This window comes from Nilaparvata lugens, chromosome 6, assembly GCF_014356525.2.
Source record: "Nilaparvata lugens isolate BPH chromosome 6, ASM1435652v1, whole genome shotgun sequence".
NCBI classification, from domain to species: domain Eukaryota; kingdom Metazoa; phylum Arthropoda; class Insecta; order Hemiptera; family Delphacidae; genus Nilaparvata; species Nilaparvata lugens.
In genome coordinates, this window is record NC_052509.1 from 45,653,019 (window position 1) to 45,668,700 (window position 15,682).

Consider the following 15,682-nt stretch of genomic DNA (forward strand, 5'->3'; position numbering starts at 1 on the left):
AAGGTCTGTTTTCCAGACTTTCATATTATTCTTAGTCTGATCTCATTTTCCAAGCATTAATATTGATTCAATAAATGTAAATCCCATACGGACGATGTCGAAATGATGGGAAGTAATAGACAGAATGAAAGAACTGCTGGAAATTTGTTGAAACATCAGCTTCATCATAATTTCATCCAATCCTTTAAACAACCTATTTATTGAATTAATTCCAGCACCAATTCAATAACCAAATCAATATGAGCTGAAATCCGCTAGTATATGTTGATATTATCATTCTGAATGCCTGTTTTTAATTAATAACCACGTCAATATGACGTCAAAACTCATGTATGGCCCGTGTACGTTCACAATAGTCTCCGCTATGTATTATTTTCAACTGGTATAGAAAATGTCTGAATAGAAATCTTCTCAGGCTCATCCCATGAGAGGGGGTTTGAGAAAAATCAAACATGGCTATTTATTTTGTGTTTATTGCCATTTACGTTGGGAAAAGTGATATTCATTTGACATAAGGGTTTTTGCTGAAAACTATATGTTCAAACTACATAAATAGTTTATTCCTATAACAGGAGAAGGCCCTTCTCCCTTTATATGTATATTTTTTATAAGAGCATGCACGTACTAAGCATGTAGGATAATACAATGTTTATTGATTCAAAAGAAATCTTGCTTTTTTACTGTAGGAACAGAAAATAAAAGATGCTCCAAGCTCTATTTAACCACAAAATGTTTTTTCACAATAATTATTATCCTTACATTAGGCTACATATTAAAAAGCTTGCAAAACTATAATAACAGCCACAACCATATTGTGTCAATTGAACATTTTTTGCGCCAAGAGCGTTACAAAATTATGTTCAGCTTTCAAATATATTTTTATTGAGTTAATTGGGTCAAAATAAGTAGAAACACGGTGAATATCAATTATTGTGATGCTATCTTTTGGCAGAGCTGCTTGGACTTAAGCAATCACCGTATTATCATTATCAGTACGGTATTATCATTCATTTATAACTTATTATTACTCATTCAGTAATTTTATAAATAACTAAATAATTTCGTGGCAAATTACACCAGCCAAAATGTCTATCTTTTTGACGAAGATTCCTCTTACACTATAAAGGTTCAGATAGTGTATTATGATTCTATGAGATGTAAAGCTAATTTTTCAATTGAAGAAGTTTACAAAATGATGAGTAAGTATTTTATTTACGCTCTTGAGTGGATATATCTTCAACTTTCAATAAATCATAATAAAAAATAAATAAAGTAGAAATAATCTATAACAATAATCAAGTGAATAGACAAAATATCGTAAGGAAAAAATAGATTATTTAAATAAGTTCAGAAGAGAAAATTTTGTTTTATAAATAATCTATTTTGATGTAATCAAAGAGGATCTACTCATTTTCATTCAAGTATTCAAGAACTGTCTTCGTCAAATTACTCAGTGCTTTACTCTGGACTTCTTGGCTGTACTCCTGGAAAATAAATGATCATCCTCAAAACAATAGTCGACATTTTCAATTACAATGATCCAAAAATCATCTAGTTTAACAAATTATCTCCATTATCACAAAATTCGAACAAAAAATTGTAAAATCTTTTTTTTCCTAGAATTATTACATTTATCATTCCTAACAACATTTTGAATACTGAATTATATTTTTAACTAACATATATGCAGGGAGATAGATAAAACTTCTACTTGACATTGCATTTCCACAAAATTAATTAATGACATTGATGCTCTCATATTAATACTGTAGGCCTACTGTAAAAGAAAAAGTTAGGCTCATCCATCTAATTTCTCATCAACAGTTGTCTTACTTAATTTTGTAATCTAAAAAGAATTTCATTGTGTACCATTACAATATTGATACGTGTTCTTAGAGAATTACCCAAATTATGAAAGTCCATTTGAAGGATCAAAATAAAATTGTGTTGTTATAATTTTCCAAAGCAACTGATAACTATGCAGTTAGGTTACTGCATTAAATAGATTCATTAATTTATAGACAATAGATAATAACTTAAAATCCTGATAAAAACAGGCATAGGTTTTCTCTGGTTACTGGTTAAAGTGATATTGTATCATTCTACAAGTAAACAACTTTTCATTAAGGTGTGTTGATAGGTGTAGGTATATTTTTAGGTATAGTTAGGTGTAGGCGGTGTATGGGTATTCTCTGGTCACGATCCTATATAAATAATCGAGAAAAGATAGCATAAGAAGATATCCCATGGTATAAGGCGTCTATGTTCTAAATTTCAAGCCAATAACTGTTGACTATTGTCTATTATTACTGTGTTGTTAGGGTGAGATAGTACGGTAAGAACGGCACAGTATGAGAGACTACCAACGTCACATAGCTTCACCAAAACCAACTATTAGGACTATTGGCTTACCTAAGCTAACAGTGAAATTTGCAACATAAACGCCCTATACCATGAGATATCTTCTCATGCTATCTTATTTATTTGGTAATGCTGTATCATTCTACAAGCAAACCATTTTTGATTAAGGTGTGTTAATCGTAGGCCTATGTTCTGTAAGTCCTCTCATCTCTATTTGCCATCCTCCCTCAATTCTTATGATTTTCATAAATCTTAAACATACTTGTCAAAGTATGTCATAATTACATACAAATTAAAAATCAAAGTACAGTACCCTTTCAACATAATATTTTCTACAGCTTGTTCCAACATTAAAGTTATTCTTATATGAATTAACAAAATAAAGAAAGTTAAATAGGCTAAACACTACCACTAACTTCTTATTTATGATCATGTGATTGTGTATGACTGATTACATTGATATTCAAGAAGGATACACCCAATGTACCTATAGTGAGGTCCACGTTATAATGACAGTGGATAAAGATAGGAGAACAGAGTTGCCGTTTGTCTGCCTTGATTAATTATATTTCTACATTCTTAAAAACTTATTTGGCAACGTATTGCCAAACTTATTTAAAAATAATTTTAATAATAATAATAATTGCCAAACTTAATAAAACTTATTTTGGAGCTAGAAAACGATACTGCTATGTGTTTTGTAGGATAATAGACAAGGATAGCAACACCAAAGTTAATCAAATACTGCCATTATAGCATGGACCTCACTATAGAATACAATGTATTCTAGGTACATTGGATACACCCATTTCACTTGGTACTGAACTGACGAATGCCAACAAACAAACACACACTGAGGCGGACAATAATTTTGGCCTTTAGTCAAAAGTAAGAGCTCGCTAACGCTTGATCAATTGGTCCAATTTGGAATTTTTCAATTGATGTGAGTTAAATCCATGTTTTATGAAAATTTACTTATATTACGTGAAATTTGAGCTGCAGTGCAAAAAATTCAACTTATTTCGGCTATCATTTAAGAGGAAATTATTTTCGTTCTAAATCTTGATATTTTTTCATTCAACAAAGCTGATTATAAGGGACACTTCTAAATATTCTGGTTCGAAATCCAGAATATCAATGCTAGGACTGAACTAAGTAATGTTTTTAGCGTTAAACTTCTTCCAGTTTCTAAAAAGAATTGGATTCAAAAACTTTTTGTCAATGTTTGTCGTGGGTAATCACAATATCGTCACCTTATTTTATATTGTATCGAATCAGTAGAACAATGCATCATTATTCCAATAGAGGGAGGGTATTTTGATGTTTAATTTTCAATCCCTAAAAAAGACAGTGAACATTATTATTCCTACAAAAATAAGAAATAAGAGGATGATCTCAGTTCCTATATGGTGTACAATATTTCCGTTATATTTCTAAATGCTCAGAGACGTTTGAAATTGAGTGATAATAATTTGAAGTGACGAATTGTAGAAAAATTTCCTCTTATTCTCATCAAAGTTTTCAGCAATCAATTATACTTTGTGATTATAGAATATAGTATTTTTTCATAAATACCTTGTTGAATACTACAGTTGGAACGAAAACCCCCACTTCAAGAGAAAAAGCACTTGATAATTCCTTCATGTTATACATGATCGTATTTCCTTCCTCAATAGCACATTTCAGTAGTTTACTTGTATCAATTCTCTTCCCAAGCTCGCACTTGAAATAAAAATTTAATTCAATCTAAATTGAATGCTTTTTAAGTAACTTGACATCGCTTACATCCAGTGGCCCTTATTGAAGGCATATATGATACATACAGGAACATTGTAAATTATTAGCTCTTGAGCTTAAAAATCCACAAAATACTTATAATAATGAACGATAAGGTAATATACAGTATAATAAAAAAATGTATATAAATCAGAAAATACAGGCGAGGGAACGAGGAAACTGACGCCAGTATTGCCCTCTAATAAAACTCTATTATGATCAAGAGATTTACATTACAGATTAATGGAATATACTTTGCGATATTTTAACGAATATTGAAAGATAACCTTGAGCATTTTAACAGAAAAATATTTAGTGAACATTTAGACTAGTGATCAGCATTGCCTAAACATTTTATGGTAGGCCTACCGTACCGGCATCGAAATCTTCTTGATTTGTGGAGTAGTATAGTTATCATTAACTAGGGATTATTTAGAACAGGCTCAATTAATTTTATATAGGCCTACTACCAAAAAAGCTAAAAAAATACAGTCTCAAGGATTATTTCATTCTTATTTTCACTGATACTACTGTATTGCTTCTCTGTATAAGAGGACCTGTACTCAGGTTATTTGAAAGTTATCTGGAGAATAGAAAATTTGTTGTTAAAATTGGGAACTATTTAAGTCAAGATAGGATTTCAAATGTGGGAGTGCCTCAAGGATCAGTCCTGGGACCTTTGCTGTTTTTACTTTACACAAATGACTTACCTAGATATTTGATTCACTGTAAGATTTTTATGTTTGCAGATGATATTTTGTTGATTTCCTCTCATAAATCGTTAGATGTGGCCGAAACCCGGTTACAACATGATACCAATACTCTAGCTAAATGGTCTCATAATAATTGTCTAAATATAAATGTTACCAAAACCAAGGTGCTACATATAACCTCATCCTACATGAAAAGAATTAGGGAACCCAAAATTAAGCACCATTGCTGTGAATGTTTCCAACTGCAGGAGCAAGATATTATCATATGTACACGAGATTGTCAGTTTATATCGAATTGTATAAATTATAAGTATTTAGGAGTAACAGTTGACAGTCATTTTCGTTGGGATATCCATATAAAAAATGTTTGTAATAGACTCAAACAGGTATTGGCCAAAATGTATTACCCATAGTAAAGATTTAATACCTAATAAAGTGAAGAGGATGATGCATAGCCTTGGGAGAGTCTGTTATGAGATATGGATTGCAAGGGTGGGGATTTGCTAGCAATGTTTATCTTAGGAGAATATCTTCGGTACAGAGCAAGATTTTACGTTTGGTCAGCAATTCTCAGGGAGATATTTCATATGAGAATCTTTTGAATAGATGCAAGGTTTTGAATATAAAAGGTATATTTCTGTTTACTTTGATTTTAGAAAATTACTTCTGCAAAAAATATTTAGTTATGAAAGTTAATCGATATGATTTAAGGAATTAATGAGAGGTATGTTGTACCATTTACTACGAATAATTTAGCCAGAAAAACCTTAATCTACATTGTACCAAGAACTTTCAATGATTTACCCGATAATTGTGCTGAGTTTGTTAATATGCGCCTGTTGAAAGTTGAAAAGAAATTTAAAGATTTGGTTGAATAATTACACTTTAGATGTAGCATAATGTAACTCATTATCAATGTATTGTATTGTTGTAATTCATTCTACTGTTCTATTTTTTTTATGTAAGTTCAGGTTGACTATATATTATAATACTCTAGATTTTTGAGAGCTGAGCCAACAATTAATTAATTAATATCATGATAATTTTAACTGTTAAGTAAATTTGACAGTGTAATAAACTGATAAGTGAATTTAACTGTTGAGTAAAAATAAAGTTCACTGATATATGTATAATTATATTTGAATTTACATGTTTTGTATAATAGTACCTTGTCAAGCAGCCTCTATGAGGTTCGCTTAAGGTAGCTTATTTATTCAATAAACGTTTTTTCTATTCTATTATTATTCTATTCTATTCTATTGCAAGGTCTTATAAAGAGGTAGAAAGGTCTCAGGTAGAAAGAGGTCATGACACCAATGCTAATTTCAGCCATATTGAGACTCAAATCGGGCGTTATGTTTATAGTTTGTTTAATATGTTCACATATTCTATTATACTAAAATAGACTATACTATGAATTATAGTACAATCTATTCCTTATATTAATAACACTTTTCCTGGTGTTAGCTCAGACTAACAGCGAATAAATCAACAAACATCAAAACAAGATATAATATGGCCGCGTGTCCGGAACTCTTTCTATAGACCTTGCTTCTCTGTGAAATTGTAACTCCATGATCCATGTGAGACCATAGAGACAGCATCACTCACACATGATACAAACATATACCGTAATATAATATGGTTCTCCAGCTAACAGCACGCTACTGCCTCCTCAGCAAATGGACTTTTATCATAATTCAACCTATTTATTCAAAAAAAAGATTGGAGAGAGTGATTCACTGGATTCCTTCAGCAAATTTAGAACAAACCAATGTAAGGAACTGACAAAGTTAAAATTGAATGAAAAATTCTACTATTTAAATTGAACCTTTATTTAATAAAGCTTGAACATTAATGACTTACAAACTTTACTTTGAACAAACTATTAGAACAAACTTTGACTTGCACATACCTCTTTGAAAAGACACCGATACTGATTGCTGCAACTTGACATCATGCAAACCATGAAATCCAGGGAGTCATCGTATCCCAAATCACGTTTTGCGCATCCATGGATTTTATTGAAAAAGCATTCAGAGTTTCCATGCTGGCAACTGAATACACCCTCTCCAATCTGAGTGAACAGAAGTTTATAATTGAAAAAAGTGTTTTAAACACGTGAAATTTTACTTTCAAAAATGTAAGGTACCGCAAATAGGTACCATACCTTTGTTTCCAATAGGCTACCTACTGAATCTAGAATTATTTATTTTAAATAATTATAGGTAATAAATAAAGGTATTGATTTTAAATTAAGATACCCATTGAGTTACTTTAGTTCCTTAATTTACTTTTTGTTTAATACACGCTTTCGAATTCTAGGTCTATTTATTTTTTCCTACTTCACTATTTTGTCAATATATTTATCACCGTATTGTCAATTTCAAATTTTTATAATTTATTGTTTGATCAGTAAACAATTTTTGGGGTTTCCCTGTACGGTAGGCCTACCTGCTGTATGCTACCAGCTACCGTAACACATTGTCATAGCCTAAAAAATTATAACTATTTATTCATATTCCCAGAGCATTTATTGTATACAATATAACATTAAAATTTCGTCAATTGAACGTAGGTAATTCAAAATGCCTTATTCAACTATAATCCAAATTTATTAAAACAACTTCCAAACCTACGGTAGTCAATTCTATTATAATTGTAGTGTGAGTGATTAGATTATTATTCAATTCCACAAACACAGGTCATAAATTTTCCATAGTTCCAAGTATTATTTTGAAGTTTTGCCTTAAACAATATGGATTCATAAGTTCAACATTGGAGACAAAATCATTTAATCTGTTCATTCTAAACCAATTAATGATATAGATACACATTATATTCACTCATTGGGCCTAATCATTCAATCTTCTATCTGAAACGATATGTTCTATTTTCTATTCAATATCAATAATCCTTTATTATAAAGGATTATTGTAAAGTCATAAAACACAAAGTGTTGTAACAAACGTCAAATATACAATACAATTAAAACAGTCAGAAAAATTGGTATTGTACAACAAAATTGGCAAATAGTAATAAATAGCAGTAATTAATAAATAATGATTATTGAAACGTGGTATACTTAATAAATAATACTATTGGTAGGCCATATCAGTGTTTCCAACACAAGCCACAACAAAGCTGTAAAAGTTGAACAGAAGAACACTAAAGCTATTCAAGAAATTCTCTAGCAGAATAAAGGCATTTTTCTATAAGTAGGTCTAAGCCTTTTATGTGTGATTTCAATAGAGAAATACTCAACAGTCTTACTTCAGGGGCAAGCACATTGAATAACTTAAATAATTTCTCCGATTCCTATGGGTACTTGTATATTGGTGAGAATCAATACTGACATTCAACCTGCCTCCAGTTGGATAATAATTATGAATGTCACCATTTCGACTATATTCATTGAGGTTTTTTTCATGTACCTTACATCAAACAAGTGAATACTTATAAAGATGGGAGAGTCAAGATGAGCCCTTTTTCAAATTTTATTAACGAATTTCCAAGACTGCATGTTCTTCTGAATATAGGATAGCTAGGCTAAGTACCGCTCCATACAATGCAAAAATAAATAGAATATCGTAATAAATCAAAAACCTATTTTGAAATGGATTTGGGGAGCTCAAAGTTACATTTTGATACTTGAATGTCTTATATATTTAATGTATCGTATATGTTTGATATGTGAGATTTGTGTAAAATTCGATCGATAGATTACCGTATACCTACTTTTTAAAATTTCATCTTATTAAGCTATAAATTAGTAAATCTCGGGCATCTTGGGATTAATTTGAATTGCTTACCAGATTCGCTTTTCCATACGGCACAAGATCAAAATGCACTTTTTGTCTTATTCCTCTAACCTCAAGTAGCTTCTGCAATTGCTTAAAAATATTCATACAGTCAACACATAGTGCTTCATAGTAGATTGAAAGAGTCAAGCTCTGAAATACAGAAAAAATAATATATTGAATAATATTATCATTAAAAAAGAAGTTTTAGGTTGCCTATTAGTGATAGCTATCAACTACCTTCTTGAATGATACGTTTTTTATTGTAAGCTGAGCCAATATATGATATAGAATTAATAACTTACACTTTTGTGAGAGAACTCTTTAGAAACTCCATAGATTGGTGAATGGATCAAAATAAAAGGCAGAAAAATTAGACTACTATACATTCTCATCAACACAGTTGTTACTCAGCCTGTCGAAATGAAAAACCTAAATCAAGAATTATTGCCAAGCAAATATTGATTAGCACTGTATCGATTATCAGCTCACTCCTGATCAACAACTCCAACTCATCGTATGATGCATTGTTATTAGAAATAGTAGATTACCGTACCTAACTCATTACTTGGATTTTTCATGCAAGAACACACAAAAAACATGAACCGTACCTTAATAAATATGTTACATTATTTCTAACGTATGTGTTTTGCAATAAATATACAGATCTTTAACAGCATAAAATACGGATAGCATGGATAGCTGCACGTGGAAATTGAAGATTAATTTTTAGAATAATGAAAAACAGATTCAGTTCATTGTCAAATTGAAAAAAAATCGTCATTTGTTACCGGTATCATATTGCAATAATATTTCTTCAACCTTTCCCAATATACAAATCTGTAGACTGTATAGTATTAAAATATAGTTTTAAATATACTCAAATTTGAAGAAAACACTTATAATATTAAATATAAATTATTATACTTCGGACATTATCATAGTATTGTGTCATATTCACCCTCGCTTGACTTATGTTGAATCATATATTCACATAAAAGTTGAATAAAGGGGTGAAACACTTCAAATTTCTTATTCAATAGGAGTCCAAACTATTTAATGTTAAGGAGTCTATTTTCCTAAGTTGAAAATTGAAATATAAAATCCCAACTATATAGTTTTAAAACAATGCTGTTCAATTCAATATATATAGTGAATCAATTCAATAAAAATCCATGAATATATATTGACAGATGAGGTATACGTATACCAGTACGGTACCGGCATTTAAAAACTTTTGGTGAAATTGGATTTTTCAAAACATTGTTTATTTAGCTTGTAGAAATTCAATTCAATTAGTATATTTCCACTTGACATAACAATACATGTACATATTATTATTGATTTTTGACAAAATATGAATTATTACATTTTACATAAAACTGAGTGAAAAAGTGAGTACAAAAGAGTGAAATCGATTGAGTGGACAAATGAGTGATTGAGTGGAATTCCCCCAATAAATTGGGCTCGTGCTTTTCATTTTTTTGTAATTAGGCTTACAGTTAATAAATACTGTATTAAAGATCCCTTTCAAAAGATGAAAGTTCATGATTTTCCATTAGATTCTATAGGTTGCCAAACTTTATCCTTGAAAAACTCAGAAAAATGAACTTTCTTTCCAAAAATTCACCATTTCTGAAAGTTTAAAGTTTTGTGATAGAGGCTAGATAATTATCGGTATCATAAATGATTAATATACTGTATCGCTATTGGTTAAAATTTTTGAAAAATACTCCACCTCCTCTCCAAAATAGTTCAAGAAGTATATCATATTTTCATACATTATAATATCATAAGCTTACTGAATGTTCAGTGAATGATACACATGACAAATTATTAGTGGTGTCATTGGTATCAGATAATAAGTTGAGATGCTGAATGAGAATACTAAAATAGTGGTTATAGTAGGTATTCATCATCCAAGTGGTCATCATAAATATAATCATTATGTCTATGAGGAAAAATTATTGATGGAATCATAAAAAAATAACTTTAGGAAAAATAAATGGGAAAATTATTTGCATTAAAAAGAAGTACAGCCTATAGTAGGCCTAAAATTCAACAATGAAGAAGTTGATATTATGTTAAATACCTATTATTATACAGATACCATATTATTCACAGGTACCGTACGTATTATTTACAAGTTGTTTATTGGTTTACAAGATATTAGTCTTTATTAATAACGGTCAGTCATAACCGACTTAAAAGAAAATAGAAAAAATCCAAAAACCTTCTTTTTATCTGAAACTTTCTTCAAAAAACTTATCTATCCACCTTCATTCTAAAAAGCTTTTCAGATATATCTTCTTCATCATCGTATGGTAAGTTTCCTGAAGATATTGAGCTGTTAGTTCTCTGGGGTCTTTAACTTCGGGAAGGAGGCAGTCCATAATAATTATTTAGAAGCTTAGCAACTTTGGAAACATTCAACATAAAAAAATTCATTTAATCAGTCTTCGTCATGCTTATAATACTAATACTAGCCCCAAGATTTATTTTTAACTCTGTTGTAGTTCAGACACTGTGTTACTTGTAAATATTTGAAAAAACACTTACTTTTCTTGGAGTATTGAGGAATGCATTTCACTCCTGAAGAGGAGCTTCATCAGCCTGACACCAGGGGTGCTTGCTCTTATGGGTTGGACTTTGTGGCCAAAATGTGGGAAAATATTACATTTGTTCTGAAGTTAAGTTGATCATTTAATAAGTTAAATTTGTCATTTTTGAGGTGTTTAAAAAATTTCGTATTGTTCTAGAGTGTTGAGTCTCTGGCTTTTTTGAAGAGTGTGTAGGATTTCAATATCTGTTTGTATGTTTTTGTGAGTGTCCTGTGGCTATTTAAATGTTCTGCATATATGTGGATTCTGAATTTGAATTTACGGTACTGCTTTTATGTGCTCATTGTACCTTATTTTGAAGCTACGGCCGGTCTGTCCAATATAGAATTTTGGGCATGTATTACATTTTAGTTTATAAATTCCTGTTTTTTCAAATTGTGAGCTGTCTATTTTTCGTGTTTTTAGTTGGGGTTTTAAGTTGTTGTTGGTTCTAAATGCTGTTTTGTAGCCTGATTTTTTAAATATGTTTGCTATGGATTGTGATTTTTGATTGAAATAGGTTAGTGTGACGTATTTGTTGGGATTTGGGGGTTTCTGTTTCTTGTTTTTCATTTTATGAAGTATTTTGTCTATTACATTGGATGAGTACCTATCCATTGTTTTGTGCCAGATATTTTATAGTGTTCAATTCTGTCTGGTAATCTTCTTTTGTAAGTGGAATGCTTATCAGTCTATGAATCATGGAGTTAAAGGCGGCAAGTTTGTGTTGTGGTGGATGATTTGATGTTTCATGTATGAGTGTATCTGTCATTGTGGGCTTTCTGAAAATACTAAATCTTGGTTTGTTGTCCTGTTTCGATATTGAGAGGTCCAGAAAGTTTAGGGCATTGTTGGTTTCATATTCGGCAGTGAAATGTATGTTTTTGTGTATTTTGTTCAATTCTGAGAGGAGTTGATCACATTGACTGGCATTTCCTTTGTAGAGTAGTATTATGTCAACATATCTTTTCCAATAAATGATTTTTTCTGCATGTTTATTTTTGTTTCTTCCATGTGTTGAAGGAAATTTTCAGCTATACAGGAGATTGGGCTTCCCATTAGAAGGCCCTCTTTTTGACTGGAGTATTTCTGATCATGAGTGAAGTAATTTTGTGATGTTATGATTTTTAATATTTCTATCAGCTCTCTGGTATGTTCAGAGGTGTATTGTTCTTGTTGTTCAATAATAGCTAAATAGAATAGGATTTTTTCAATAATAGCTATGGATTCTTTTACTGTGATGTTGAATACTGTTTACGGTACCGTACTTATCAAATTTATTTTTAGAACCACCACTCAAGAATTATTACAAATTTAATAACTGCTGAGTCATCGCACCCTGTGGGCACATCTGCTCCTTGATTTTACCGGCAAGCCCCCTTTCTATGTCTCAGAGCCGGTTGCACAAAAGCCGGATAAATTTTAACCGTGATTAATTCCACGAGAACCAATCAGAAAAGCCGTCTTATTAAAGAGGCCTTTTCTGATTGGTTCTTGTGAAACCAATTTCAGTTAAAATTTAACCGGCTTTTGTGCAACCGGACCAAAGTATGATATTTTTTTTAGGATTTGTATTGTAGGTAGGAAACGATTACAACAAAAAATATTATAAAATAATTATATTATAAAAATATATACTGTATAAGCTTCATTGGAAAAATTTCTATTATTTGGTCCAAACAAGAAATTAATTAAAACAAAATTGAATGACTAAAATCGAATTTTTCAAGATTCTCCATGGTGCAACGCAACTTACAATATCTTCATTTTCATAATCGATACGCAAGGAATCTTCATCAGATACTTGTATCAAGTACTACGGTACCTACCTAATTAATTAAGAAGCCAATAAAACAAAATCACGGTTTCAATCACCATGCAAATATATGGGTGAATTATTATTATTTTAAAATTGAGTCAATAAAATTGTATCCATAACAAAAATATCTTTTTTAAATTTGAAACAATAATAAATTAGGCCTAATACTGAAGCGTTGCCTTCTCGTTGCTTGAAAGATCTTCAATCTGCCATGCCAATCGTATCGAGCTTCGAGTCATTCGTTTTTCCGTATCAGAGGAGTGTCCGATTGTCTCTGTTGTGTGTGTAGTGTCTGCGTGTGAGTGTGCGTCTGTAAGTTCAACGTTGAGGAGCAGCGATGTGTGAGTGTGGCTGTGATTGTGTGGGCAAGATGGCTTTGGTTTGAAGTGAAAATGCAGGCTTTTTGTGTTTTGTGAGCTGTGCTACAGTGTTTCTTTTTATTATTAGCTCATTTTCAATGATATTCAACAATACACAAAACTAATTTTGTCAAAATGAACTTAGAAAGTAAAATTAGAAATCAATTTGAAAACACAGAGGCCAGTAATGCTTGGCCCGTGCTAATCCAGGTATGAATACAAAGAAATACTAATTATTAATCTTTTGTTTCATCATTAGATCATTGCTTTGATGAATAATATTTCAGTGACTTAATTTTTTTATTATATTCGACTAGTAAGTTTGTAAAAGAAATTTTGCTGTTTAAAAATGTTTTTTCAGTACCTGATGTATCTAACCTTACTTCTTTTTCGTGCTTGCCTAATGTTATTGTCAGTCACAACTTAGTTTATCAAGGAAAAGCTTGCCACTTTCCTTATGAACTTTCAAGAAAATTGTTCAAGCTTTTTATGAGCAGTGTAATAGGTATGTCACTATGAATAAGCGTATTCTGTGAAAAACACTAAAACAATGTAGCCTACTTGATTCATAGATTCTACTAATGGTAACCTTAGTTATTTACTTACTTTTCCATTTATGCAGATTTTGTGTTTAAGGTTAGTTAATCTATTCTTTTCAAAGTATGTTAAGCTGTCATTAATGAGTAGGTCTATTTGGTAATCTTCATACCAATATTTGAGTTACTATATCACTATTATACTCAAATTTAAATGAAAACACATCAGCTTCAGCTTATTACTTGGTCTTTCAGGATCTTATGAAATAAACAGCATAGTTTTCAAGAAAAATTGTTGATTAAAAATTAAAAAGTATAATACTCAACTCACACTTACGCGACTCAGGTCGAGAAGAGACTTGACTATAGTCGAGAGAATGTGTTTCCAAATGGTGACACTCAGACTCAGTCGATTCTAGTCTCCGCAACATCATCATTTGGAAACACATGCTCTCGACTAGAGTCGAGTCTCTTTTAGACGTGAGTCGCGTAATTATGAGTTGAGCCTTACTGTCCTGGGGGCAGTTTCGTATCTGGTCTCCCTTCGGCTACTATCAATATTGAAAACATAGAATTCAGCACCATTATGCAATAATAACTGTAAATACTTTACAGTATTGTATTTCAGATAATACCTGAGTATTGCCATTTAAAAGCAAAAACTCAATTTTCCTACCCTAACCTTTCACCTTTACATTTTCAAAACAATTAACCGAACCTTTTAAATGTTGAACAGATAGATGTGCGAATTGATATTTTAATGTATCGATGAGTTTGATATCAACAATAGGGGCACCAGCTACGAAACTGTACCTTTTGTGTTCAAATTTTCTTCTTTGACATTTCCCCTAATAGTCTGAAAATTAATGATAGCAAATCGCAGGTCATGGTTGTAGTTCACTCAAGACTCTTGACAAGACTAAGCCTTAATGACTTGCCCCACTTAAGAATAAACAACTTGACTACAGCACCAGGGTGAAGAATCTTGGTTTTACTTTTACAAATACTCTCGACTGGACAGACCATGCAAACTTGACTAGTAACAAAGTTGTAGCTGGGATTCGTTGAAAAGAATTGGACATCTTTTACCTTTTCCTACTAAAATCATGTTAGTTAAAACATTGATATTCCCCTTTTTTTCTATTGTGACTTAGTGACTATGGACATGACAGTTCAACTTACCCAGAGATTGCAGCGCGCTCAGAATTACCTACTCAATACTTTGGACAGCTCAAACTTCTAAGACTGCACGAGTGTAGGAGTCTCCATGCACTCATGTTTCTCTTTAAACTCTTGAAATCTCGGTCTCCCAATTGCTTGGCAGCAGGGTTTCGCTTCATGGGTAATGTTGGCAGGGGCGGGACGCGTCATGGAGTTTGCTCATTGTCTGTTCCAATTCACAGAACTGAGCTATATAATGAGTCATTCCATGTTAGTGCAGTTAGACTAGAAGTTATATTTTCCTTGTTGAGTTTCTTCACATAGAAGAATTCCTTCTACTTCGTGCGGAAACCCACACGTAAGATTCTATTGACCAAACGTAGGTAGCGTTTTCCAATTCGTCGAAAGTGGCATCTTTCTACAGAGCTCTAGATGATTATTTTGTCAATGAGTTCAGATTCATATTGTTGGTTGAATACTAGTAGTTCTGTGAACAGTAGACCTCACGCAGTATTCTCAACCACAAGTACCTGATTGAAACAGAACTGTAGACCTTA

General features: G+C 31.5%; 2 protein-coding genes across 5 annotated transcripts in view; one reads left to right on the forward strand and one right to left on the reverse strand.

The window, feature by feature from the left end:
• On the reverse strand, positions 1–15,366 carry LOC111050511 (GILT-like protein 1). Of its 3 annotated transcripts, none has more exons than XM_022336847.2 (5): positions 8,956–9,171; positions 8,663–8,803; positions 6,766–6,927; positions 3,937–4,083; positions 1–1,484 (listed from the first exon to the last, which is right to left on the reverse strand). In XM_022336847.2, the coding sequence occupies exons 1-5, from the start codon at positions 9,043–9,045 to the stop codon at positions 1,404–1,406; spliced, it is 621 nt and encodes a 206-aa protein (XP_022192539.2). In that variant the 5' UTR covers positions 9,046–9,171; the 3' UTR covers positions 1–1,403. The 3 variants fall into 3 exon arrangements, with proteins under 3 accessions (XP_022192539.2, XP_039286825.1, XP_039286827.1); XM_039430891.1 differs by lacking the exon at positions 8,956–9,171 and adding an exon at positions 15,147–15,366 and having other exon boundaries at positions 725–1,484; XM_039430893.1 differs by lacking the exon at positions 3,937–4,083 and having other exon boundaries at positions 1,194–1,484; positions 8,956–9,070.
• Positions 13,324–15,682, forward strand: part of LOC111050514 (tyrosine-protein phosphatase non-receptor type 61F) — a 20,125-nt gene continuing 17,766 nt past the window's right edge. Inside the window, exon 1 of one of the 2 annotated variants that reach the window (XM_039430889.1) lies at positions 13,324–13,638. In XM_039430889.1, coding sequence (XP_039286823.1) covers positions 13,564–13,638 — 75 coding nt within the window. In that variant the 5' untranslated portion in view covers positions 13,324–13,563. The remainder of the gene's footprint in view (positions 13,639–15,682) is intronic. The other variant, XM_039430890.1, reaches the window with a different exon arrangement.